Source organism: Grammomys surdaster, unplaced genomic scaffold (genome assembly GCF_004785775.1).
Source record: "Grammomys surdaster isolate TR1022 unplaced genomic scaffold, NIH_TR_1.0 61, whole genome shotgun sequence".
In the NCBI taxonomy this organism is placed as follows: domain Eukaryota; kingdom Metazoa; phylum Chordata; class Mammalia; order Rodentia; family Muridae; genus Grammomys; species Grammomys surdaster.
Window position 1 is genome coordinate 21,238,502 of NW_021604563.1, and position 26,302 is coordinate 21,264,803.

Genomic DNA, 26,302 nt, shown 5'->3' on the forward strand with positions numbered 1-26,302 from the left:
TATATACCAAGGTAGTTATATCAAAGCAACTGTTGGTACATACTAGAATATCATTGTTATTTTGGCTGGTTTAATATTTTTCAGTAGAAAGGCAGCAACATATTTTTAAATTGGAATATAAAGCATTGTACTTCTACCCTGTCAATTCAATTCTCAAAGTACAGTATATGCAATTAGATATTTCTAAATATATTTAAATATGCCTCTCCACATAAGTATACATAGTGGGTAGTGTATGTCAGTATCTCATGAGTAAATTTTCTATACAGCATTTCTCTTTAGGAGTGGGAGAAAAAGCACAGTGTAAATTTTTTGTAAAGAAAAGTAAATATCCCATTGGAGAACACACACACATTGTGTGGGTATCTACACATATTAGAGTGATATCTTTAATTTAAAAAACTATATACATATGTTAAAAACTTATTAGCAATATTAAATTAGGAGACAACAATGTAAAAAATGTCCCACTTTATACATGATATATATCTACAGTTATGTTATATCAAACATACTTAATTTGTTGTTAGCATGCATATAAATTTTTGCAAAATATATGTCAGTTTTTATACAACACACTTATTTCAGCTACATTCTGGTTCAGCCACAAAACTGACTGGCACATCAGTAATATTTAAAAGCTACATTTGTAACTGTTTTGTGTGCCATGATTTCCCCAAGGTGCAAAATAAAAATGATTAGGAGAATTTAAGAAGAGCCTTCCATTGTGTCCAGTGCAGATGCTTGTCTTTATGTATTGTTGGTACCTGTGTCATGCTGTTAGCACATAAGATACTGCTAGTTCAAAGACTGATTATCCATTGAGTTATTACTTGCTTAGACTAAGAGTTCATTCCTTTTCCTGCCACAAACATACTTCAATTTCACAAAAAAAAAAATGAAATCATGTCCATCTTCAGACCATATGGAGAACTCATGCCTGACAACAGTGTGAACCATCCATCTCTTCACAGCTTGGGAGTTTTAAAGAAGCATCTTCATTTTCAAAGCACACTAAATAAAAGTAATAACATTAATTGAAAATTCTAAAAGTATGTAACCTAAAATGTTATAAAGTTATACTTTACTCTTCAAAAATACAATATCCATATAGTTTAGGCACCCTATACTGAATGTTCTAAATTCTGTTCCATAAAGTCTTGTATTGATGTTTAAAATGTAATAAAACAATCTGTCTGCTTAGACCTTCAACCAAGCTCAACTTTTGTCATTGATTTCAGCTTGATTGACTGTTCCACAAAACCCTTTCCTGACCAGGGAATTTGACTACAGGTCTAAGCTTGACTGAGAGCTCTACAAGGATAAAATATCATTCACTTATTTCCTGACTCAATGTGCAAATTAAAAAATATGACACAAGATTTATTTTCTCTAGGTTTATTTGGAGGATATCACATACCAGGGCAAGTTAAAAACCAGATATCTAAATGTAGACTGATTTTTTTTTTCAAATGAAGAGAGGAATACATATATATTTGTTTTCCAACCAGGTAGAAATGATGTTTTAATTACTAGAATTTGTCACTTATACAGTATCATGTGGATACTTTTACGTAAGTACTAACAATTTCACACTGTGTCTAACCAGATGCTTTTGAAAGTTTTTAAAGCAAGGCAGTTTGATATGGACAGATAGTTTTTTTCATAACCCTAGTTACAATGTATCAACTTTCTTGAGATTCATGTCATCTGTTTCAGCATTAAATAGTTATGTGCATGAGTTAGTGGTGTTAACAGACCTGGGCCAATTGACACCTTAGTTTAAGAAAAATGGGCTACTTGATTCAGGTTTCTTCCAAGTCTAATTTTGTATGAAAACTTTCCCTTGTTTAATGTAATTAAAAATGTGAAAGGACAGTTTTTGAACTATTTACAAAGTAAAATAAGATAAATACCAAAGTTGTAGCATTTAAAATGTTGTTTCTTTCTATTAATTACTATTACTAGTATAATTACATGTGCTTAGATTTATGCTTGTGACACATAACAAAATTATCTGTTATTCAATATATATGTATATAAATATGAATATATATATGTATGTATATATGTATGTATATATACATATATGCATACATGTATATATACACATATACATACACACATACACATATATATACATATATATATATATCCTGCAATAACTATAAAATTAATGTCTTTCCTAATATAACAATTACAGAATAACTCAGAGATGTCATTTAATTTTCAGTTAAATAACTTGTCACTTAATGAAGTAATCACATATAAGCTATCAGATAGTTTTAAAGTGATCTTTGCATTCCTTCATTATTAAATATTATTCAAGCTACACAGATTAATGGAAAACAATGCTTGGCAACTATCTACACCTTAAATCTATAATTACTATTCCTTTCAACAGCAAAATATAAATCAAGCAAATTCAATTTTTGCCATAATTGCTTGATAGATGTTTATAGTGTAGCCAATCTTCATAGATAAGAGTGAAATACTTTTATTGTTTTTACATGAACTATATCCAATTCTTTTGTTGCCTTAGTTAACTGGTAAAACACAGATGTATAGTGAGTTAACAATGTCGCCATTGAAGACTTAACCTTCTGGAATTAATTATCACTGATGGCATATCTTATCAAACAGTATTTATTAAGTAACTTATTTGAGGACCAAGGTTATTATAATGCCATTTTCTAATATTAGGTCACAGATGACATTATATAGACATTCTTGTAAACGTTTGTTAAATTACGTTATAAACAAAAGAAAGCAATGCTTTTTGGTAAGAAAGTTTTTAAGAAATGTTCTTTCTTTTGTTAAAAATAAAATAGATGCTTACATGTAAATGTCTTAAAACGTGGATGTTGTCCCATTAAAGGTAATGGTTGATGGCTGGATACCAATGAGAATGACCACAGCTACCTTCAGTAAAAGAAATCTGACTGGTACCATTTTCACTGAAGTGACTGACAACATTTTCCAGTCGAGGTGGCATGGAGATGTTATACCTGTAATAGCCATTGGGAGGATGAAAAGGACAACTGATTGCTTCTTGGGCAATGGGATTTGGATGGAAAATGTTTCCAGGATTCTGTATTCCATATAACATTTGATTGGCAGAATGAGATGCTTGTAGACACTGCCCATTGCAGTCTTCATGTAAGCCACTATTTGGATTAATGATGCTCCTGGAGGACACCACGGGGACTTCCATCATGAGTTGGGGTAAGGTCTGAGAACTGCTGAAGATTGGTAGCCTTTCAGGAGTAGATAAGACAAAAGGTTGTGGTCGCCAATAATTAGTCGGACAAATTCTATAGTAGAAGGGTACGTTGACACTGTGCAGGTATGTATCTGGATAGGTCATTGCAAAGGAGCTTGGAGGTATGTAAACCGTAGGTGGAGAACAAGATGGAGAAAGTAAGGAGTTCAAAGGAGAGGGGGCTCCTCCACTAGAGGTCACTGGAGATGAGCCACTGCTTCCACCTGCAAAAATGACAAGTCAGGCAGAAAACAATGAACCTGATTTTCCTGCTGAACCAGTAATCTTATCTATTGCCATTTCTGTCTCATTCTTGGAGTGGGTTTCTTTTCAAGTTAACAGTTCTTTCAGCTTCTGAAAAGATATTTTTATTCCTCTAACTGACCCTGAATATGGTATCTCTACTACTGGAAGTACTGCTGCTGTCACACTACTACTGTGTATCACACTGAACATTTACTATACTTTATATTTTGCCCAAGAGTTAAAGAAGCCCCATATATAATTTAACCAATGATATATTACAAATTTATTTAAACTGAACATGATAATTTGTTTGGGAATTTACAGATTGCTTCAGCATAAAAAGCAAGTAAATATAAAAACAATTTTATTGGTGAAGAACATGTTGATAATAATATTTTATATGAAAATTAGAAATGGGGTGAGGTCTATGGGTCTCTCTATCAAGAATTGAAGACAGTGTTTCAAGTTAAGAAACATCAAGGTGAGAAGGAAAGTGTTCACTCAATGGAATCCAAAATCTTTTATTGTTTAACATGATGGTTCTCAACTTGTGGGGCATGCCCCTGTTGGGAGTCACATATCAAATATCATGCATATCAGATGTTTATATCATGATTAATAACAGTAGCAAAATTACAGTTATGAAATAACTGTTGCAAACTAATGATTTTATGATTGATGGTTGTCACAACCTGGGGAACTGTATTAAAGTGCTGCAGTATTAGGAAGGTTGAGAACCAGTATTTTAATAGATAATAAAATTATTATATGGCACAGGAAAATTTAGATTCTGAACTTTATTTTTTTATAAATGTTCAGTCAATTATGTTTGACTATACTTAATGAAGTTGTAAAATTTTATTGATAATTGTTATTTTTCTTGAGTATATTTGTATGTAAATATACACTAATATTTTATCAGGAGAGTGACAAATATTTGTAAGAAAGCAATGAGAAATTATTTTAAAATCTATTACTCCTCTCCAATTTGAGTGTGCGTTACACTCCGTAAATGATGAAGTTAATGATGTTTTAAGTGATCAGTTAATGGTCCTTTTTGAAATTAGGCTAGCTAATATTTTAAAAGTATGTTGCCTGATGCTGTCAGTTGAACTGATTTAGTAAAGCAACTGTTCATACTTTTTTAATGCAAGTCACTAAAGTACATCATTTCAACAAATAATTATACTTAATTTCTTTACATTACAATTACTTGTTACAGCATCATGTGATGTCTTGCTCCATAAATACAATATTAAATAAATGTTCATAGACGAGCAACTTTTGTGGGGCAAAAATGAATTGAGACAGTTTTATGTTGTTTACAAGTAAAACATTCTATTTATAGTTAACTATTTGAGTAAATAAAGTTGCAGATTATTGTACTAGAACGCATCCATTATCCAACTATGATGATGACTCATCAGCCAATGTACTTCTTGAGAAGAAACACATTACAAATATTTGTAAATTCTCGTGACAAATTGGTTGTGATGCAGAAAAACACCTATTGAATGGTTTCACTCATATATGAAATATAAAAGATGATCTTATGACAACTGAGAACATAATAATGACTACCAAATACTGAGGGAAATGGAAGTCAAATGGGAGTGGGAAAATGTCAAATCAGAATGTCCTGAGTTATAGAGACTAGCAAGAAGTTCCCATGTGCTATAGCACAGTATTAACAATAGTATATTGTGCTTCTGGAAACACTACAATGGATCTTGAAAGTTTTCACCGTATAAAGGTGACAACTACTTGAGATAAATATGATTCAATGAGTCTAAACATTTTTAATGGATATGTGAATAAAAACATCACATGGAACCCCACCAATATACTCGATTTTTAATGCATACATTAAAAAGCATTAAAAAATTTAAAAGTAGGTAAATTGAACCACATTCATGCTATATTTAGCCCATTTTGTGTTTTTGCATGGTAAGAGTCATTTCTTGGCTTATTAATCATAATTTCTTAATTGTTCCTTTCTGTTTGTAGTATTCATCTTTTGCTTTCAGTTTCCCTGAAACTGAAATGTTGGAAGTAGTAATGTGCCACATCCTGTATATGAATTTGGAGCATTATACTTGCATTTATTTCTTCCTAGCTCCTCTACTGTGCTCATCATACATAAATTTCACAATATGTTGTTACCATGTATCATATGTTCAATGAAGTTTGGAAGAATGTGAAAATAAGAGCAACACATACATGAAAATAACCTAGATTCTTCATATAAAGGAATGAGATACTGTGGAATCCATGTATGATATATGATATCATGATACATGTGTAAGATAATTCAGTGAGATAACCAATATATCCACCTGCAACATTACTTCACTATCTCCCTTAAGTTTTAGTTTGTGTCTGTCTTTGGTACTTACTTTCCCACATAAAAAATATATATTGCTTTTTTTCAGGCATATAGTTATCCCCTTGAGTAGGATTTGGTTTAAGAGTTATGCCTTTTGTTACTGCAATAAGATGTAAAAATAAAACAGAAAGTTAAAAGGTTTTCTTACTTTGTGTGTCTGTGACAAAAGTTTTGAGATCCATAGTGAAAGAAGGTCTCCATGGGTAGGTCTCTAAAAATCCATCCAATACACCCCTAAAAACAGAGATATTTATTATTTAGTAATGCCAGAAAACACTTTGTGAATATAATAATTCATATAAACTTGTTATACTTTTTGAGTGATCATCTGAATTATTAGTAAGAGTCTCATAAATGTCTGTAAAATCCACACCAGTAGCTAGAGTCTTAGTACATTTCTATAATCTCCACAAATCTATAGTATACAACATCTTAACACTGGGTAGGAAGGATAGTATAAGAAGGCATGGTTTGGGATCCAAACATGGGATTATTTTCCTACCTGTCAAAGTGTAAGCTTCGGAGTCTCTGATTCACAGGTACCCTATCTTTAATACTCATAAAAGAACTATATAAATATGGCCTGATTGCAATTCTATTTACTTATTATTTTTAGTAGTTATTAAAGGGGCTACATAAATATTAAATTTGACAAAAATATTAAATTTGATTGCCATGTTACATACCTGTTTCTTCCAGGATCTCTAAATCCTTTGGCAAAAGGATTCCTGTCTATTTTCAGTTTGGTAATCTATGAATTCAAAAGAAAGACAAAGAGAAAAATGTAGCCTATCTTCTTAGCAACAATGCTGCCTCTATAATGGGGTACTTTAAATAAATGTGAGCACATAGATAAATCAGAATTAAAACAATTTTCTATTTTGCCTACTTGTCCCTTTTGTCCTGATCTCCTATTTAATACAAGAACCACACAACTTTCTATCAATTATGACTGGAAAATAAAATAAAACCATGATATTTTTCTCTGTTGTTTAAAATGTAACCCATACATTGCTCTTGCTTCTATCCCAATATATCAGTGAGGCCACTTCCACTTACTGGGATCTAGACAGCTTTACCTGTTGGTTTTGGTAAGCTGTCACAGTAGTGAATTCAGTTTCTTTAAAGGAGAATGTTTTAACTCCTTCAGTAGGAAATGACTGAATCAGAGACAGATCAATCCTGCTGTCCTGCTCCACCACATGCACACGAGGCTTGTACTTATGCATGGACTGAAGAATGATCTGAGGAAGAAATGGTTAAATGCCATCTTAAACACCTACTTCTCCCCAACACCATCCCCAGTTTATAATAACCGCCAGTGAAGACACACCAAAAAACTAGATATATGCATGCCAAGAAGGACTTTTTTGTAGACTTTGGCCCCCAACAGAACCCTTCCTGGCTGAAGGTTTTCCAGAGGAAGGCACCACAGTTACACTGACTCTATGGAGCAAACTACGAATCCAGCCTTTCCTGCTTCCAAATGTGGATGACCACGTGATGTGGAAGTGTCATGAGGACCCAATCAACTGATAGTATCTCTCTGGGCAGTAACTGATGTTCTCAGATATTGCCAGAAATCTGATATTCCACACCTCCTAATTCTGGTCTTTTTCTTCTTTTGTGGCTGGCACAAGACTAGATTGACAGGGCCCAAGGAGTATGCCTAGGGAGAAGACTCAGGATCTAGGAAACCTCTGGCTTCTGTAACATCATCAATATTGAATCCTTATCCGTGTCACAGAAGCCAGAGATCTGGAACCAGAGCAATGACTCACTGCAATGAACATTTGCAAGTGTAGATGCATGGACAGAGGGATAAACTGTTGAACAAATTACAGCTTCCACGATGAGATGTTTGCTATGCTTTGTTTTTTTTGTTTTTGCTGTTGATGTTTGCTTGTGTGTTTTATTTGGGGGAGGAAGACTGCAAGAACAAAGGGCGGATATGAAGTGACTGGAAGATAAGCATTATGTGGGTGCATGATGTAAATCTCACAAACGATCAATACAAAGTTTTAAAAAATTCCAGAAAACCTGAAAGTAAGCAGCTGATACCCGTGGCAGCAGGTTATAGAAACTTCCAGCCTGGCTTCTCACTTGCTCCCTTTAACCCCCAACACATCAAAGGTACCCATGCAACAAATGTGTGGACTCTAAGGAAAGCAGACGCCCATAGTGTTACCTAGGAAGCCAGACAGCCCTGTGAAGTGTTCCCTCTCATTCTCCAGGGTAGGACACACTCTCTCTAGCTTAAATTGCTCTCTTCCTTGGGGTCTTTGGGCCCTTAAGCTCCCTGCAGTCAGTCCTTCTGGAGTTCAGCACTCAGGTTACAGGAGCCCTTTGTGGTCTATGACTTACAAATCCAAGAGCTTTGCTCCCAAAACATTCAAGACTTACAAAGAAAAGTGACCTCTTGAGGACTCCCTCTGGCCAGAAGCCTTGGCACTTACCTCCTCTAGGAGAAACATTGTGCTCACTTACATGGCCCTTGTCATCCATCTCGTTGTTGGTAAGTTTCACTCGATCAAAAGAGATGATTTGACGCATCCAATTTTCTCCTGAGCAAGGGGAGTCCGGGTGGACATAGAATCTGGGAGTGATGCATGAATGGTCAGTATTTCCAGCTACCATCCACTGTGAACTGTGATACACATACCTGAGGGAATAAAAAAATGAGTGAAGTGTGGCTTTAGGCTCAGCCAGCATAAAGAAGAAGGATGGGAGACTTCTCCACCTAAGAGCCTTACCAAAGATTAAAACGCTTATCCCAAAAGCTAGTAAATAAACAGATTATCTAATTTCATTTTCAAAGAGTGTTCAATGGCAACACATAAACAAATGAATCAACGAACTAACAAACAAGCAGTAAATATGCATATGTCATCAAAATGCAGTGAAATGTCCTGGAGAGTAAAAATGGCGTGGGATATCTGAGTCCGGTATTTCTTCATAGAAACTGGAGCAGGAATCAATCTAATTTTCCCACCGTAGCAATGCCTAAAAAATCCATGAATGACAAGCAAGCAAGAAGCGCGAAGAAACAGAGGTGAAGTACTAAGTCTGTCCTCCCCACACTTAATAGTTTTAGTCAAAGCCCGTTTTTTTGCTAGGAAACACTTTGCCAATTAAACTTCACAGCAGAAAACTCCAAAGAAACCCCGCCCGTGCGTCCTCCAGGCTGATTTTTCTGAACTGTTTCCGATCTCAAAGTGTGTTTTGCTCAGCATCCCCTACCAAAACCAGCCCCAGTACAATGCGAAAAGAAAGCAGCTGCTTCTGTTTCCCCACTGAGGAGGTTCCAGCTTGCTGGTGAGTTGCTCTTTCTTGCCTTGAGAAGCAAGCAGCTATGAAGCTAGATCGGCTCCCCTGCTAGGAACAGGCACCACAGGCATCCAAGGTTGACTGCACACAGCTTACTTTGGGCTGTTTTCGCCTCACCCTCCCCTTCACTTTCAGAGTTCCAAGTCAAAGCGTCAGAAGGACAGAGTTTCTTAAACTGCTAGCTCAAAAGTTCTGATCTTTAGAACAGTTTGTACATATTTGATCCAGCCTAATTAAGGGCTTCAATCCCGGCACTTCTGAATCCTGCCATCCTTTCAGGTAAAAATCTAAAAGAGGGACAACAGATGGGCGAAAACCTAGCCCTGGCCCTAGGACCCTTACCACTATGTTGGAGCAAATCACGGCAGCATTTGAGAACCTGACCAGATTACAGTCTGTTCCCAGAAGCCAGGTTCCACTTGAATCTACGGCTTTTCTCCCGATTTTTTTTTCAAATTGCTTGCCTCCAGGATGCCAGAGTCCAAATCAACCGCAATTTACATATCTAAGGCACAAAGAGTGGGTAGGCAGAAGGTACAATACAGAGCCATTTAACACCGATCTCCAGGAGGAGGGAATAGAAAAGACCAGCCCTTCCTTCACTTTGAACCCAGATTCAAATGAGAAAATTCAGCTATCTATCAAAGTCAAAGGATGAGCAATCATCTCTCCTCACTAAGTATACTTAAAAAAAAAAAACCTGCTGTCAAGTGTCAAGCTGCAAGACCATGCTCTGAATCTGTGCCCTCAGTCCATTTGGACCTTAGCAAAGTAAACTGGAAAATCCCTATATCTACCAAGTTACCTATAACGTTTGGAATCCACCGGTACCACGTCCAAAATCACATAGTACTGCTTCACAGGGTCCATCCCTTTCACCTTGATCCGAACAGAAGGAAACATACGTCTGTGGGAAAAAATAGGGTTCAGATAGAAACTAGAACCTGCGATGGGCTATATTAGAGCTGTTGTGAGGGAAGATGAGTTGTGGACAGATAAAGTCAGTATTCCTCCCTTTCCATGATGGGCTCAGGGAATGACATTTGTTATGTAAGAAAAAGATGGTTGATTTAACAAGTCTGAGATTTCCTAGTGGTGCAGAATATCTTTCTGATAAGTCTCCATCCATGACCTCTCACATGATATTAAAATTATAAGAAAGTAGGACAGGAGAAGTTTTGTTTCTTTCCTGTATTTAGAAGAAGAGTATGTGAGGTAGATTTGTAAATGGTTGAAATTATGAAGACTAGTTAGGAAGCTGCCCCATACTGAAGGGTTAGCTTGAGGAAAGGCTGACTTCCTGGTGGAGTGAGCCAGGGATGGTATGCTGGAGGTTGGTGGATGGGATAGTATTCACTAGGCTTGCACTGAGAAGTTGGCCGCAACAGTAATTAGTTGGAGGGACATCTGGCACTTTCCTGCCTATACAGGTCTGGATTTTGGCATACAGTACACAGGCAGGAATTGGGAGAGTGAGTACTTGGAGTAAGGATGTATCAGAAAACAGGAGTAGACCATTTAATGAAGCTAAATACTTCCCAGAGCAATAGAGTGAGTAGTCCGTGGCTTTCTAACATCTGCCAAGGAATGGGAAGGGGGAGGAGCTTCACATTACAAAAACTGGATTCTCCTCCTTAAGTGCCTACTGTGTGTGATTCAGGGAAGTCACTGGCCCAGCTTAACGAACCTGCCCGCCTTGGTAATGATCATCTCAGTGCCAATGTCGTGGAATCTCTTCCACAGGTCAGATCCCTGAAGCTCCACTTGGATAATACTTTCTTCTTGCAGACTTTCTTGGCTGTTGTTCTCGTTGTCAGAGCAGGAGAAAAGAGTTTTTGAAGATTCTGTCTTGGGTCTCTTTTCTGCTAGACAGAATTTGAGAGTTTGGGAAGTTACAAGCATTAGGAGACTATCTTTGAACTAATAGATACTTTCTCCCCACCCCACTCCCCAGGAAGTCTGACATATAAGTTCCCCACAAAACCCTTTGTGATTTCATAATGAAGAGAGGTGGGGGGCCCAACTTATATCTCATGAAAGGTGGGATACTTAAAATTCTCTCTGCCCCAGCTTGCTTTAAACTGAATCTAAAGGTAGATTTCCTTGAGCTTTTGGGGGACACCCTGCTTCTTACCGAGAACAGCCAAATTTGACTCAGGATTTTGCAAGAGGTGTGTAAATCACTCCTCTAAAATCAAGTGGGACCCTCCTTTTCATTGCAAACAAACCACAGCACTTCAGTGAAATTCAGACTCTCTGAAATTTGTCCTAAAGTCAAGTGGCTAATGTGTTACACAATCCACAACCCGACTTGTGGGGCTGGCTATGCCAGAACATCCTTACTGCTGCGCAAAGAACAGGCGAAGGAAGAAGATCCGATTCAGCCAGCGCGCGCAGGAGAGAAGTGCTCAGGGTACGGGCTACTTGAGTGTACTTACCGGGCTGCTGACTGTCCCCAGAAGGGCTCCTCAGTATCTCCTCCCCTTCCTCTATGAACCGCTCCTCCTGCAGTTCAGGCTGCATCTCCTCTCTTGGGTCTTGAGCTTTTCTTTTGCTGGGTCTCCCCATCAAGGCCTCCACGGAGAAGGCGTGCGCTCGAGAGCTCAGAGCCATCCCTGGAGGGGAAGAAGTGAATGCGTGCTGCAAAGTTTCAACCTGAGCTGGGCTGGGGAGGGAGGGGGAGAGGGAGGGCGCAGATGAGAGGCATGGGAGGAAAAGCTCACAGAAGTAGTCTTAAATCTAAAAACCAACTTTTGGATCCGCACTCGACAACAGAAAAATCTCCTGCTCTGTTCTATATGAATATATTTTTATTTAAATAGACAAAATAAAAGAGAATAAAGATTAAACTTGAGTCGAAATCCTATGAGGTGTAGTCTCTCCCCCCACCCCGCCTTTTTTTCTTCGTTCTCCTCCCTCTCAGTGGGCACATGTGTACCATCAGTCCTCAAATCCTTGATTCTGAGACCTGCCAGAAGCCAGCGATTGGCAAATGCTGGACTTTTAGGAAGCAGACCTGCCATCAAAGGCGGCCAAAGTGATTGGGAGATACTGTTGTATCCAACTGAGTGACTGCCCAGTCGGTCACAACCTCCACTGTTTATTTTGGAAGCTGTTGAAAGTAAGAAAGCACTCTGAGTGACACTTCAGAGTCTGATAGGGAGGAGGGGCTGGGGGTGCTTGGAATGGGGCTCCAGATAGGCAGGAGGGAAGACAAGGAGGAGACACAAGGTTACTGCTTTACATTAAAATTTAAAAGTCTAAGATATGTGAAACAATTGCACACGAGGGGCCAATTTTCCAAGAAAGAGCAACTATTACTTAACTAGTCTCAAAAAAGATGGATCTAGGATTATTTTTTCCTCTCCAGTAACCTCACTGGAAACCCAGAAGAGAGTTCAAGCTTTCAGGACTTTGTAGTTAAGGCCTTAAACTGGTAATGTAGGTAAATATGCCCACATAACCTCTTTTGCTTAAGGGGAAAGCCCAAGCAGTGTCAAGAGAATCCCAAGACTACAGTCAAATATTAATGCCAACCTGCTTCTGCAGGACTTTCATACCCTCTTCAAATTCACACAACCAATATGAAAACACAGCCTAAGGTCTAGAGGGTTATTGGCAGTAAGTCAAAGCCTTGGCTCCCAACTATGTGTTCAAAACTGTAAGTTCGGAACTATTGAGTTTCAGTGTCTTCTGACATATCTTCATGGGTTGGCTTTTGCTTGTCTTTAAAATTAACAACATTGTACTCAGAAGAAACTATCCTTATCATTTCCAAGGAATACTGTTGTCCGCAAATATGAGACATGTTTGCCTGTGTGGTTGCCATTTGCTCACTCACATTTCATCAGAAGTAGGACATCAAAAACTCTTAGACTCTTGCACATTTGCAAATTTTAGGAAATGTTTGCCTGTTCTCCTTTGATATATTTAGTCAAAGATATTGAAAGTCAATGCAACATTAGTTACAATAGAATTGAGTTTGAATGAACTTACAATATCTCAATATTGGGGTTTAAGAATGAAAGACCTTCACAGCATTTTTTTCAATTTTAACTATATAACTGCAAACCTAGATTTTTCAATATAGAAATGGGAAAACACTCCATTTATCCTAGGGATGCAGATTAAAGCTGACAAGTTAAGGAGAATTCCAGTGTACAAAGCACTTGGGTTGAAAACATAAACAGAGTTGGATACAATCTTTGCCACAATTCATGGATATTTCTTTCTTCATCTGCAAAATATTTGTTTTAAATATATATATTAGGAAACACAGGACAGGGAAAGACAGGGGAAGCTTTGCTTAGTAGATTTTTGGAAAGATTTCTATAAGAGTTAGGTAAAGGTTGTTTGTTACAATGTTGGCTCTAGTATTTCATGCTGTCTACCCTGATATGATTTTCTTTAACCAAGGAAATAGCATATCTTGGAATATAAATTCCTGTATTATAAGAAATGTCTTCCTTAATATTTATTATATGCAAGTAATTTAGTCATCCAGAACGTTCTTATTTGTGTAACCTAAACCTTTCCTATTCTAGTTTTAGTAACTATCTGATGACATTACACTGAGAAAAAAAAGTAGCTCTGCTTCTGCGCAAGTTTGCTATACCAGTGTGCTAGTAATTCTTGTTATGTTGTGTTTACAAGAATAAACATGGCAGAAGCAGGTTTGCAACCTGTACAGTTGTTCATGTATTGAGTTGCTGTGCACAGGGATGGGGGGTGGGGAATGAGGCTTTTGGGACAATTCACTATGTTTACCCTATCTATACCCAGAAGTCTTCTTTCTGCAGACTGTAGGTTTAATCCAGAAACATATATAATCCTTCAAAATAGATTTTTTGTCATGGTGTGGAAGTGAAAAATATAAAAAGAAGATTGGAGACTTAAATATGCATTAAAAAGCATAGGAGTTATTATGATTCATCTTGAATATGTATATTGTTATTTAAAATTATAGAAAAGTAATTTGTACATCTACCAAACATAATATATTATTAATGACTATAAATAGGTACATTATTAAAGCTTTATGACACAAAGTATAAAAACACTGCTTCTAGGGAACTGTAAGTATATGAAAAAAACATAGTCTAAAGGGACTCAATCTACCTAGAATAAAAAGTATCCTAGGTTCTGCAGTACTTATTAAAATGTTGATACCAAACCTAACCGTGGAGATATTTCAACTCTGTCATGTGTGTGCCTGTCTCTATTCTCATACAAATAAAATTAGAATTTGGAGCCTGACTGAACACCTATTGTTACTTATTGGCAGAAACACAAACAACTTCATAATGGAGATTGGTTCCTTTAATTGTTATTCTTTCTTGATCTTCCCACTCTTTCATTCACTCCCCAAAATTAAGATGGTTTATGTATATACAACCTTACTGAATGAGAGTCAAATGTAAGTTCTTCCTCTTTACTGCCAGATAGGTCTGCCTCCTCATATCATTTGCATACCTGAACTTAACATTTCCTGAGCCTGCTACATTTCCTGAAATGGGAAATCATCCTTGTTTGTTATGCAAGTGTTAAATTAATTTGCATCACATATGGACAGAAGAAATCCTGAAAAATTACATTCACATTGAGAAGGTTTCTGGAAGATCAACTTGATATCTAGGCTTTCCTTTCCTCTTTCTTTTACAACAAAAGTAGCTTTGTGGATAGGGATATCATGAACTATTGAATCTCTGAGGATTGTAACCTCCAATACAAGCTAGAAACTTAGATGAGTAATCTGAGTTTCTACATGATCTCCCAGGATTATGGTAATAAAAACGGATAAAGCTAAAGCAGTAAGAAGACAGATCTTGGATTCACATTGATCTAGTTCAAAGTCTGGCTGCACTACCTTCTGATTGGCTTACAAAAGTCTTTTGGTTGGCATTAAACTAAAGTTTCCACTAGACTTGTAAGCTTTTGCCTATAATACTGTCATCAGAGAGCATGTTTCTATAAGAGAATAGATACATGAGAAGATCAAGCACAATAATTTGTACAAACCACTTAGCACAATGCCTGGATCAGGGTTCACAACTGTTTTCAACATTATAGAGGTAAGAAAAGTTAATTTCAAGAACATGTTAATTTTTGTATCAGCCACACATGTGTACATCCTTTGAGTCTACATCCTAGAAAAAGAAAAGAATCGGGCCAATGCCTAACTTTTGACGAAATCTTATATTAAAATTCAAAAGTTTAAATGTGTTAAGACTAACCCTTCTTAAATTGAGAACTTTTAAAATAGTTAAAATTAATGAATGAAACAAAAATATTGCATTTGGATTTCAAAAATCCATGATAAATATGCTTAGTAGAACACATACTTTGATTTTATTAACTTTGCTTTTGTAATAATATTTTTGGTATTCTATCAATGCAATGCAAGTACATAGTCTCACATAATTATATGAATTTGTAAATGATAATCCATTAACATATAACTGTGTTCTAACTTCAGGGACTTGAGGAAACTACCATAACAAATATTAAATGAAGTCTTGAAGTGGATCCTCCAATTTCTGGTTTGCATTAATTTGGTATGTTCTCTTAAGTTCTGTGAACTTATCAATATAACAATTGAGTTAGGCTAGCACATGAGTTATATATGGCAAACATTGTTAACATCATTCCTAAGGAGAATTGGAGAACAAAGAGAAGGGAAATGAATTCTTATCTTTACTAGTTGTGTTCTTCTCTAGGGGAGGGATGGAAACATTAGCTGAAGGAAACGTTATTTTATTAAATTTAATTATATTTTATTACTGTCAAATACTGAAGATCTTCTTAGGATAATAGAACATTAGGATTAGGCTCATTATTTTTATCATACTCAAAGCTATAGAATTCTTTTTCCAGTTAACTCATGACTTAAAGCTACTAGATTTTCTCAGTTTCTTGTTGTCAGTTTTGTCCTCACAACTCTAAGGATAATTTTATTCTTGCATAATTTCTGATGAAGACAAGAGATAAGACAAAAGAATAAAATGAACATACAGTATAGCCCTATTATATAGTGACTTGAGTAACTTCCAGAATAGATATTGTCAATTCACTTCGGTTTCTTCAGAAGCAGTCATGGCATACATAATTAATAACTGTGTGTCTTACATTTTTCAGTCATCACTCATGAAAACATCAAACAAGCCAAATTTATATATTGTATGTTACCATTTGTTGCTCTATTGGCACTATTATGCTAATATATGCTGATTGTGTACATGTATCAAAACATGACCTTGTATTTCATCACTATGTTCAATTATGTTATTAATACAACATGTCAAAGCTTGTGTCTTAGCATGTACAGGGCTCTGTCTTCAATCCCCAGCACTTAAGCAAATAAGCAAATCAACAAAATTGCAAGAATATAAAAATATGGCCAGCGTGGGTCACTTAAAAAGGAATATGCCACGTTTTTGCAAAATGAATTACTTGAAGGTTTTGTGATGATCTGTTTCATTTCCCTAAAGCTAAGTGAAAACATTCTTTTATAACTGTATTTCACATACCTTTTAACCAAAGGATAGCCCAGGTACCACAAATATCAGTAATAAAACAATAAAGGTAAATATGGAGAATTATATTATAGGAACTACTGAAACAAAACAAAAAACCATCACATTGAAGTATGACAAGGCAACTCAGCAGAAAGGAACAAAGCTCAAGAGAAGGCACAAGAATCAGAGACCCACTCATTCACACACAGAAGTCCCATAAATATACTAAATGGAAAGCTATAATATATACCTTTGAACAGACAACTCTAAATTAGATGTTTCCATCAAATCCCTCCCCTCAAAGCTCAGGGAATCCTGAAGAAGAGGTGGCAGAAAGAGTGTATGAGCCAGAGATGAAGGACAACAGGAGAGCATGTCTCCCTAAATAAACTGAGCAAAGCTCATATGAAATCATAGAGACTGAAGCAGCAAGCACGGGACCTGCATGGGTCTGCACCAGGTCCTCTGCATGTGTATTATGGCTGTTAAACTTTCAGTAGTTTTCACTGGCAGGCATATACGTTTTCATTCCCTCCTCATCTAACAGCCATCTGTTTGACATCTGTCCTTGCCTCTTTAACTAGAGTATTTGTTTTAAAAGGGTCTAATATTATTGTTTTTGTTTTTGTTAAAAGTATGTGTATCTGTGTGTAGGTGCCTGCATGTGAGAGCAGGTGCTTGTAACATCTAGAAGAGGAGGTTGAATCCCTTAGAGTGGAGTTAAGTCAATGGAATGGATGTGGATCCTGAGAATAGAATTCAAGTCCTCTGAAAGAACAAAAGTTGCGCCTTAATGGCTGAGACAGTCATTCCTCCAACCCTGACTAGAGAATATCTCTTGATATTCTCTACTATTCTATTCTTTTACTTTTTCTGCTAGAAGAAAATTTCTGAATAGTTATTTGTGTTTGTGTCTCTGTATGCTGTGAAAATTACCACAGATTTTTTTTGTGTGACGGCATCTGTAAAGTGCTATAAGCATTTTCTTCCATGATGATTTTATTTTCTTGGCTGTAAATTTTATCTACCTCTCATACCAGAAGAGGGCATCAGATCCCATTACAGATGGTTGTGAGCCATCATGTGGTTGCTGGGAATTGGACTCAGGACCTTTGGAAGAGCAGCCAGTACTCTTAACTGCTGAACCATCTTTGCATCCAGCCCAAAGATGAAACCATTTTTTTAAAAAAAAATATGTGATGGTAGGGGCTGGAGAGATTACTCAGAGGTTAAGAACAATGACTGCTCTTCCAGAGATCCTGAGTTCAATTCCCAGCAACCACATGGTGGCTCACAATCATCTATAATGAGATCCGATGCTTTCTTCTGGTGTGTCTGAAGACAGCACAATATATATTTTACAAAATGTGAAGTTTGAAGACTTCTAGTTTATTTTTTTTCAAGTTCTCCAGAAACAAGAAAGCAGCCTTAAGGATGCAGTACTCACTGACAGAATGCTCAGAGGGTCTCTCCTCCACTTCTTTGTCCCTCATCATTGCTTTCTGTTTCTATATGTTTATTTTTCTTTATCTCTGTTATTTGTTACTATATTTAAGTTTTCTAGTTTGTGTTTCTTTATGTCTCTTAATTTTTAGCTTTCTCTCATTTATTTTCCCCTGTATTGTTCTCTCTCTCTTTGTCTTTCTGTCTCTCTTTGTCTCTGTCTCTCTCCTGTCTTTCCTCTAACATACTTTAATTTTAGTTTTCCATATTTCTCTTTTTCTTCTTGTTCTTTATACCCTTGACTCTTTCAATAAGAGGTGGAAGAACTGGAAGCGAAGAGATGCATTGCAAAGAATATACAGTAACCTCTGTAATATTCTTTTCACTATTAACTATTTTCTGTAGTACCTTTTATGAATCTCAAGGAAGGAGTATATGGTGTTCATTCTTGTGTGGCGGGGATAGATGAGTATGTGTCTGTGTGTGTTACAACTACTGTATCTGAACAGAAGTTCTTTAGAGAAAACAGGAACAAGTAAAAGATATCCTTTGACAAACTCTGCTGCCCCTTGTGGGCTCAAGTGAGTACAAAGAGGCTTAGGGAAGAAGAAGAAAAAAACAGCAAGCAGGAGATCCTTAGAGAAGAGCCTGTAAAGAAGGCATCAGTGCTCATTGACTTCAGCCATGGTCACCTCCCAATATTACCCACTCAGCTAACAGTCTTCCATGATAGCCACCGCTTTCACTTTTCATCTAGGCACAAGTATCTGTTTTTACTCCCAGGTTCTGTAAACTTACCTTGTCAATCCTAAGTTAACGGAGGCATAATCTCATCTGCATCAGAGCCTTTTGTCTTAGCTAAGAGGCAGGACTGTGCTGCTATTTTGGATATTACATTCTGTCAACAGACAAGCTAGGTTTAGTCTTCATTGATTTTGAGGAGCACTCATTACATTTCAAACTCCAGAGGAGTGGTTCTCAAATTTCCTAATGTTGTGACCTTTAATGCAGTTCCTCATGTTGTGGTGATCCCAAACCATAACATTATTTTCATTGGTATTACAAAACTGTCATTTTGCTACTGTCATGAATCCTAATGTAAATATGTTTGGGGAGAAAGGTTTGTCAAGGGACTTGCTACCCACAGGTTGGAAACTGGTGCTCTAAAACGTAGTGGTTTCAGGATCTCTGCCAGAGTTTCCAGGTGAAGGAGTATGACACCAAAACATTTGACTTCAACTGAATCGTCCTAATCTGAAGGATGTGACTAATGATATCTAAGAGAAGTGACAGAGGCTATAGTAACACATTTGCAGAAGGCATGCATAGAAAAGCAACAGACTCGCCAGAAAGATGGGGGCATTTACCTGGTAGGCTAGAAGCAGCAGTGGGTATCTCTCTGTCCATAATGGTAACAGCATATGACTCTCAAGCTGAGCTCTTCCACTTCAAGGATGCCCACACTAGGTCTTCTGGAAGCCCAGAGGTCACTCAGCCTAGGAATGAAACACAAGAGAACTGACTGCACAAGAGAACTTGAAGATTTTGCCAGCAGTGGGAGGGGCAAAACTTGTTACTTCTTAGAACTGACCCTGCTGGCACCTTCTTCAATGCAATTTTTAACCTGCTTTGACTCAAGGCCAGCCATGAAAGCACAATGGCATGATTTTAGCCTTCAGGGCGTTGGAGGTACCGGAGGGACCTCATCGTCTCTGTGTCTCCCTTTGCCTCCTTGCCTGGCTGAGTCCTTGTCTGAGCTTTAGGTTGGCATACTAGAGGGAATGGTAAGGGAGAGGGAATGTCTTGCAATGACTGAACAAACAGAAGATGAGGATTGGCTTTAAAGTGCAACATTCTCATTTCTATCCCAGAGGCATCCACAGTTGGAAAATCTCTTTTAAGCCCCCAACCAACAACAGTTTAGCAACTTGACAGGTAAGCTCCCACTCCACACACACCCTCATCCTCATGGCTTAGTAAGCAACTTAAACACAATGAGCCCAAGGAGGTTGTCTGGTAAGTCCCATGACCTGGACAGTGTGGATACTCTCATGGCCTGTTTAGTCTTCCGGTCCCCAGAATCATACATCAAAATGGTAACTTGGTCTTTTAATATATTTCAAAGCGTGTTTTATTTTATTATTTTTGTTTTTCAGATTTATCATCTCAGGAATGCTCAGAGAGAATTATAAAGGAATATGACCTTAATCAGAGTGATCCACAGTGACTTCAAAAATGTTATCTTTCACTTGGAGAGGTTCCCCCAAGAAAACAGATCAATGATTGGCATAGGTTAATTGGAACAAAGCTTGAGCACTTTTCCTTTTATTTTTTTCTACTACTGGAGGCAACATGCTTTTCAAGGAGGGAGGATAACTTCTGTTGTCTGGCATCTGACTAGAACACAGCAACATTCTGTACCACTTGACAGGGTATGAAATCCCTGAATAATGCAGAAGTGTGGTCCTTAAATGGGATCTAGTGACGAAAGAGGGCAGTGAGTCATAGTTTTCTCAAAGTTAGACCCCAAATTGTGAGCGTGTATGAAAATTCTCTAAATAGAAGCCCTAATTCTTGAAATTTCCAAAAAATCTTTGCAATAAATATCTAAAGAGGTGTGTGATAGTTTCTAAAGTAATTTTCTGATGTTTATTCTCTTTTCCCCAAGCAAAGTAGAAGAGAAACATTGCTTCCTGCTTATGACTTTCCTTTGATTTTTTTCAACTTTAAAACAGAAAATATCACTGTAAAAAAGAAATTTCACCCAATTTTTCACAGGGAAATCAGAAACAAGATTCTTTTAGTGTTTTCACAATTTCTAAAAATGTGTGTGTGTGTGTGTGTGTTGCTGAGTGTGTGGGTATATGGGAGCAAGGGATGGAGGGTGCGCAGGATAAAGGAATAACATGCCTGCCTATTCTTGATGAGCATTTTGAGACATGGACAAATCTGTTTCTGGTCCTTGTTTCATGTTGGAAAATGTGTTTCCTGTTGTAATTGGAGCTATTCACTTTTGGTGATATTTAAAACGAGCCCAGCTGAGTGGAGCTGATGTTTGGTTAACCATGAAGGAAATGGCTCTTGATCAGGCAGGCAATTACCAACCAGATCTGATCACTTCCCAAGCAAAACAAAGAAATTTGTAACTATTTTTCTTCTGTAAGAATGCACATGACAATTATTATGAATGAAATAGTTTGTGTGTGTGTGTGTGTGTGTGTGTGTGTGTGTGTGTGTGTGTGTTAGCAACAAGCATTGGAGAGAGTTTGGGAGTCCCATTACAGGACCATTCTGAGAGCTTTTTAATGTCTCTTTAGTGGGTGTGCAGGGAAAGGACCATATGCAAGTGCCTGTTGGGGGTGGGTTGCCAGCCTACAGAGCTGAAGAGGTTAATTTGTCCACTGGAGTAACTTGAGAGGCAACTTCTTCCTCCCTCTGATGCCCTTTGTGAGGTCACAGTATTCCTTTTCAGGTCCTCATAACCAAGTAGTAGCTGATTATTCAGTTTCAGCCTATAGGGTGAAGTGTTCTGAGTGACCGGTCTCTGGCATTCCACAGAATCTGGTGGTCAGTGGGGGAAAAGCTTGCCAGAGCTTGCTTTAGCACGCCCATGGGCATATAAAGGTATAACAGAGTGAGCCTGGATGTGATGTAAGTAGGCAATGTCAGAAGAATTAATCAACTCTTGATGGCTTCTACCAAAAATACTTAGAGTTCAAAAATTAAGAAGAGCTTGGTTTCTCATGCATATTTCAGATTATTTTGACAGCAGGAGATACCAGCACAGATGTGTAGCTTCTAACAATAACCAAAAAGATAGGACATTAATGCTCCAGTAATTTCTCCAGCTACCATACCTTAGTAGAGATTAGAAAGTAAGGGATCAGATAACTTAGAGTTCAAAAAGTGTGAAATTTCCAAATTCTGCCATCTTTCTATAGTCCTCTCTTGCCTTAGGTCCTTTCAGTGATTCTTAGAGCAGCTGTGTAGGATTTGTTCCAAACATACCTGCAGTCAATCTTAGCTGACAGGAAACTTACCTTACAAGATCCTCTGGTCTTGGATTTTTGGTAGTAACCCCTGAAGGCAAACCTATGCACCAGAGTAGGTAACTGGGTGATACAGAGAATTCTCTGCCAAGAGCTTAGCTTTAGTATTTTGGCTCTATAAAGGCTGGATCTTGATTCAATGAATCAGGTCTGGAGGAGTGGCTCTGTGCTCCAGATCTCACTCCAGGATGCATTTTGAAATTTTCACTGATACTGCCGACATTCATCAGTGCTACCCCCTCCCCACCATAGGTAATAATAAAGTTCCTTCAAGGGAAACTGAGTCTTTCCTTTTCTTTCTTATTTTTAACATTTTTAATTGAAATTTTTTTCATACGATATATTTGATGTGTTTTCCCTTACCCTAAGTCCTTCCAGAACCTCCCCTACTTTTATACCCATCCAATTTTATGTTCTTTCTCTCTAAAAATCCAACAAAAACAACAATAAACAAGGAAGAAACACATACATACACACACTCTCCCTCTCGCACACGCGACAAAAACACAAAAACAAAAATCAAAAGAAAAAAGACCAATGAGATAAAAAAAAAGTATGCTCTATGAAAGAAGAATGAGAAAAAGTCTCAAAAATACCATTCAATTTACTTTGTACTAGCCAACTACTCCTGGCCCTGGAGCTTGCTCTGAGTTATAGTTTATATAACCAGTGAAGGAAAGAAAACTACTTCTTTCTTTTTCAAGCAAATGTCAATACATATGCTTCTTGGTTAAAGGTGGGCTCCCATGGCCACCTCTCGATCTCAATTCTGTGACCCTGCCTAGCCTGTATCTGTACAGACCTTATGCATGCTGCCACAGTCTCTGTGAGTTCATGTGTTCATCAGTCCTGTTTAGTCTCGAATACACTGTTCCCTTAAATTCATCTATTAGTTGTGGCTTTTAAAATCTTTCTGCCTCCTTTTCCACATAGATCACTGAGCCTTTAGTGGAAGAGGGCTTTGATGAAGACCATTAAGAACTGAGTCCTCCAAAGTCTTACTCTTTCTGCACATTGTCTAGTTATGGGTCTCTGTCCTGGTTGGCATTTATTGCAAGAAGCTTCTCTGATGAATGCTGAGTGAGGCACTTATCTATGGGTATAGCAGAATATCATTGGGAGTCATTTTATGATATTATTCTGCTGTGATCCTTTAGCAGAACAATAGTATTAGGTTTTCCCGCAGGTTCACAACTTATCTTGTCTAGGGTTCTTGGCCATTTTACTAGTGTCAAATATGGATTCCACCTCATGTATGTTAAATTTAATCAGAAAGTTGTCAGTTACCCCCATAGCATTTGTATCACTTTACCAAGTATATATTGAGGGCAAGCCACTATTGTAGATTTCAGTTCGTACATGTATCTTTTAGGAATCTTCTATAGTAGTAGATGTCTACATGGTTTTCAAATAGCCTTAGTGTTAGGTGTCCCTCCCATATTTCCCATTTTGCCTTTATCTTCCATCCTCCTCATCATTTGATATTCTTATTTTAGTTTCTTTTTAAAATTTTTTATTGGTATTTTATTTACATTTCAGATTTAATCCCCTTTTTCACCAATCCAGGAACTCCCTATCTCATCCCCCCTCCTCCTGCTTCTATGAGGATATGCCCCCACCCACCCTCCCACTCCCACCTCCCCATTCACGATTTCCCCCACATTGGGCAGGACAGGAACTGAAGGAGGGGCCGTCCAGAGACTGCTCCACCTGGGTATCCATCCCTTGTGCAGTCAGTCACGAAAGGTAGACACTGATGTGAATGCCAGGAAGTGCATGCTGACAGAAATCTGATATAGCTGTCTCCTTAGAGGTCTATCAGAGCCTGAAATATACAGAGGCGGATGGTCATAGCTAACCATTAAGCTGATCATGGGGTTCCCAATGGAGGAGTGAGAGAGAAGACTGAAAAAGCTGAAAGGGTTTGTGGCCCCATGAGGAGAGCAACAATACCAACCAACCAAAGCTCCCAGGGTCTAAAACACGAGCCTGGGAGCTCATAGGGAGGACCCCCATGGCTCTAGCTGTATATGTAGGGGAGGATGACAGTGTCAGGCATAGCTGGGTGAGGGAGTTCTTATTTTAGTTTCTATCTGGACTGTTTTCACAGACTTCTTAGAAGACAAAGCACAAGTGTCTGTCCTTGCTCCTGTTAGAGCTTCTGACTTATTGCTTAGTTTCCTAGCAAATACTAAAAGACCCTTGAATAAACATGAACCATGAGATAACTGGGTTGTTGAGGATTTTATTTCATTCAAACATTTGCAAAAGTTCTTTGGAAATTGAAAGCATTCAAGAAACTTTTTTTTCCATGTAGTAAACCCTCACCAAGCACCACTTTGAAGCGATGCAATAGACTTTTCTACTTCAGATCCTGAATGACACTGCCAACTGTTTAACTTCAATGTTAATGTGATGTTGAAAACAGGGTTTTCTAATAGATGAGTTTTTTAATGGTGATTTAAGTGTATAATATTTCTAAAATGAACTTTGTAAAAACTTAAATATTTCAATTTCTTTTCATCACTTTTAATTTTCAACACCTAAGAAAATGTGTTAAGTTGATCCAAATATTTGTAACTCAATAAAATTTAGACATTATTTTTTACAATTGTAAAATATATATTCTGGGTTGAATTTTTAAGTGAAACATTTTAATATAGTGATGTAAGTGTATCTGTTGTGTTAGTGGGCTTCTTTTTAATATTTCAAAGCTATGTCTACTTGATGAAAAACATGAATTGAAAAACGACTGATCTCCTGCATAGGGTCACCCCAGCAACTGAAGCAGACTAAACAGCACATCTCATTGATTGAGGAGGGATTGGATGCAAGAACAGTTGCCACAAATGACCTTAAAAATTAAAGGACCATTTATTTTAAGCAAAGAAGGATTGTGGGGATTTCAAAATTCCAACAAATTAAAATGGAGGACATGTTAAGTTCACAAAAGCTGGCTATATGTGCAAAGTTTTATTTTATTGCATGCATTGATGTCTCTCTTAACATATAAAGACTTTCATAACAGAAATATTTTATGATAATGTAAAGCATAGTGCTCTGAAATAGTATGGTGTATAAGGTTTGTATAAGGTTTTAATGTTTGTTGTTTCCTAATTACCCCCTCCCCAATAGTTAGTTTTATTTGGTTGAGTTTTAATTTTGTTGTAATCTACTTATTCTTTCGGTATATTTGTGCTCACCAAAACAATAATAAAGTAAGAAAAATTATTATCACAATGATGATATCATTCTTTATCTACTTCTAAATTATTCAAGATTCTTAGCTCTCAATGGCATAATTAAAACACATGTAGCAAGTATGGTTATTAGTACAGTGACATTTAATTAAAAATGTAATAGTTATAAAAACTATAGGATTCTTCTGTTTTTCATTCATGAATTATTTTTTTCCATTGGATCTGGAAGAACACAGATGAGGTACTTTTACCTTTAATCAGATAATATATTATTTTAAATCATGTCAAATGATATTTTATTTCCTTATTATAACACATTTCAAAAACATGGACAAAGATCAACCAAATCATTTTAATTTTCTGTGGTGATAGTGAAAATAATCAAAACATTGTTAATGGGAATCATATAATCAGGAAGAGTTTTTGAAGTAGGTAAAGCTTTATATGGTATGTTGAAGAACCATTTATACTGAATTTGGGGAAAGCTTTTCAGTATGGGTTGCTTTTCGTAACTGTTTTAAATTCCCCCAAATTAGTTTTATGCTATATATTAATTATCATGAATAGTTTATTTTATTAAGGTGGATCTATATTCCTTTAAGAGAAATATCTTATTTTCATATATAAATGACAATGTTTTAATAATGTATTATTTTTAAAAGTACAGTGTAGGCACTACAGCATAGCTAAATCCAATTGTCAGGTGATTTGATATTTTTTTGGTTGTGTTAATTAATTCTTACACTAACAAAAAATAATATGTAATTTTCAAGTAGCACTTCAGTTTGGCAATCACCTTTGTTTAATTTTATTTCTGATATTGTTAGAATTTATGCTTTCTAATATTAAATTTATAGTTTTATGCATTGTTTAAT

General features: G+C 36.9%; 1 protein-coding gene across 3 annotated transcripts; it reads right to left on the reverse strand.

Annotated features, from left to right (window-relative positions):
* Window positions 1-2,839: 2,839 nt before the first annotated feature.
* On the reverse strand, window positions 2,840-19,691 carry Tbx22 (T-box 22). 3 transcript variants are annotated; one of them, XM_028784904.1, is made up of 9 exons: window positions 19,546-19,691; window positions 11,660-11,836; window positions 10,909-11,083; window positions 10,027-10,128; window positions 8,382-8,556; window positions 6,974-7,138; window positions 6,581-6,645; window positions 6,043-6,128; window positions 2,840-3,486 (listed from the first exon to the last, which is right to left on the reverse strand). In XM_028784904.1, the coding sequence occupies exons 1-9, from the start codon at window positions 19,583-19,585 to the stop codon at window positions 2,873-2,875; spliced, it is 1,599 nt and encodes a 532-aa protein (XP_028640737.1). In that variant the 5' UTR covers window positions 19,586-19,691; the 3' UTR covers window positions 2,840-2,872. The 3 variants fall into 3 exon arrangements, with proteins under 3 accessions (XP_028640737.1, XP_028640789.1, XP_028640847.1); XM_028784956.1 differs by lacking the exon at window positions 19,546-19,691 and adding an exon at window positions 12,160-12,195; XM_028785014.1 differs by lacking the exons at window positions 8,382-8,556; window positions 10,027-10,128; window positions 10,909-11,083; window positions 11,660-11,836; window positions 19,546-19,691 and adding an exon at window positions 8,351-8,368 and having other exon boundaries at window positions 2,873-3,486.
* Between the last annotated feature and the right edge of the window lie 6,611 nt (window positions 19,692-26,302).

Bases quoted from the DNA above. Each gene is read 5' to 3' on its own strand.
- Tbx22 (XM_028784904.1), bottom strand. From the start codon at position 19,585: ATGGACAGAGAGATACCCACTGCTGCTTCTAGCCTACCAG. The intron at 11,084-11,659 runs GTAAGTACACTC...TCTGTCTAGCAG, and splicing joins TGGGGACAGTCAGCAGCCCG to AAAAGAGACCCAAGACAGAA. The intron at 3,487-6,042 runs GTAAGAAAACCT...TCATTTTTGCAG, and splicing joins TTTTGTCACAGACACACAAA to GTGGAAGCAGTGGCTCATCT.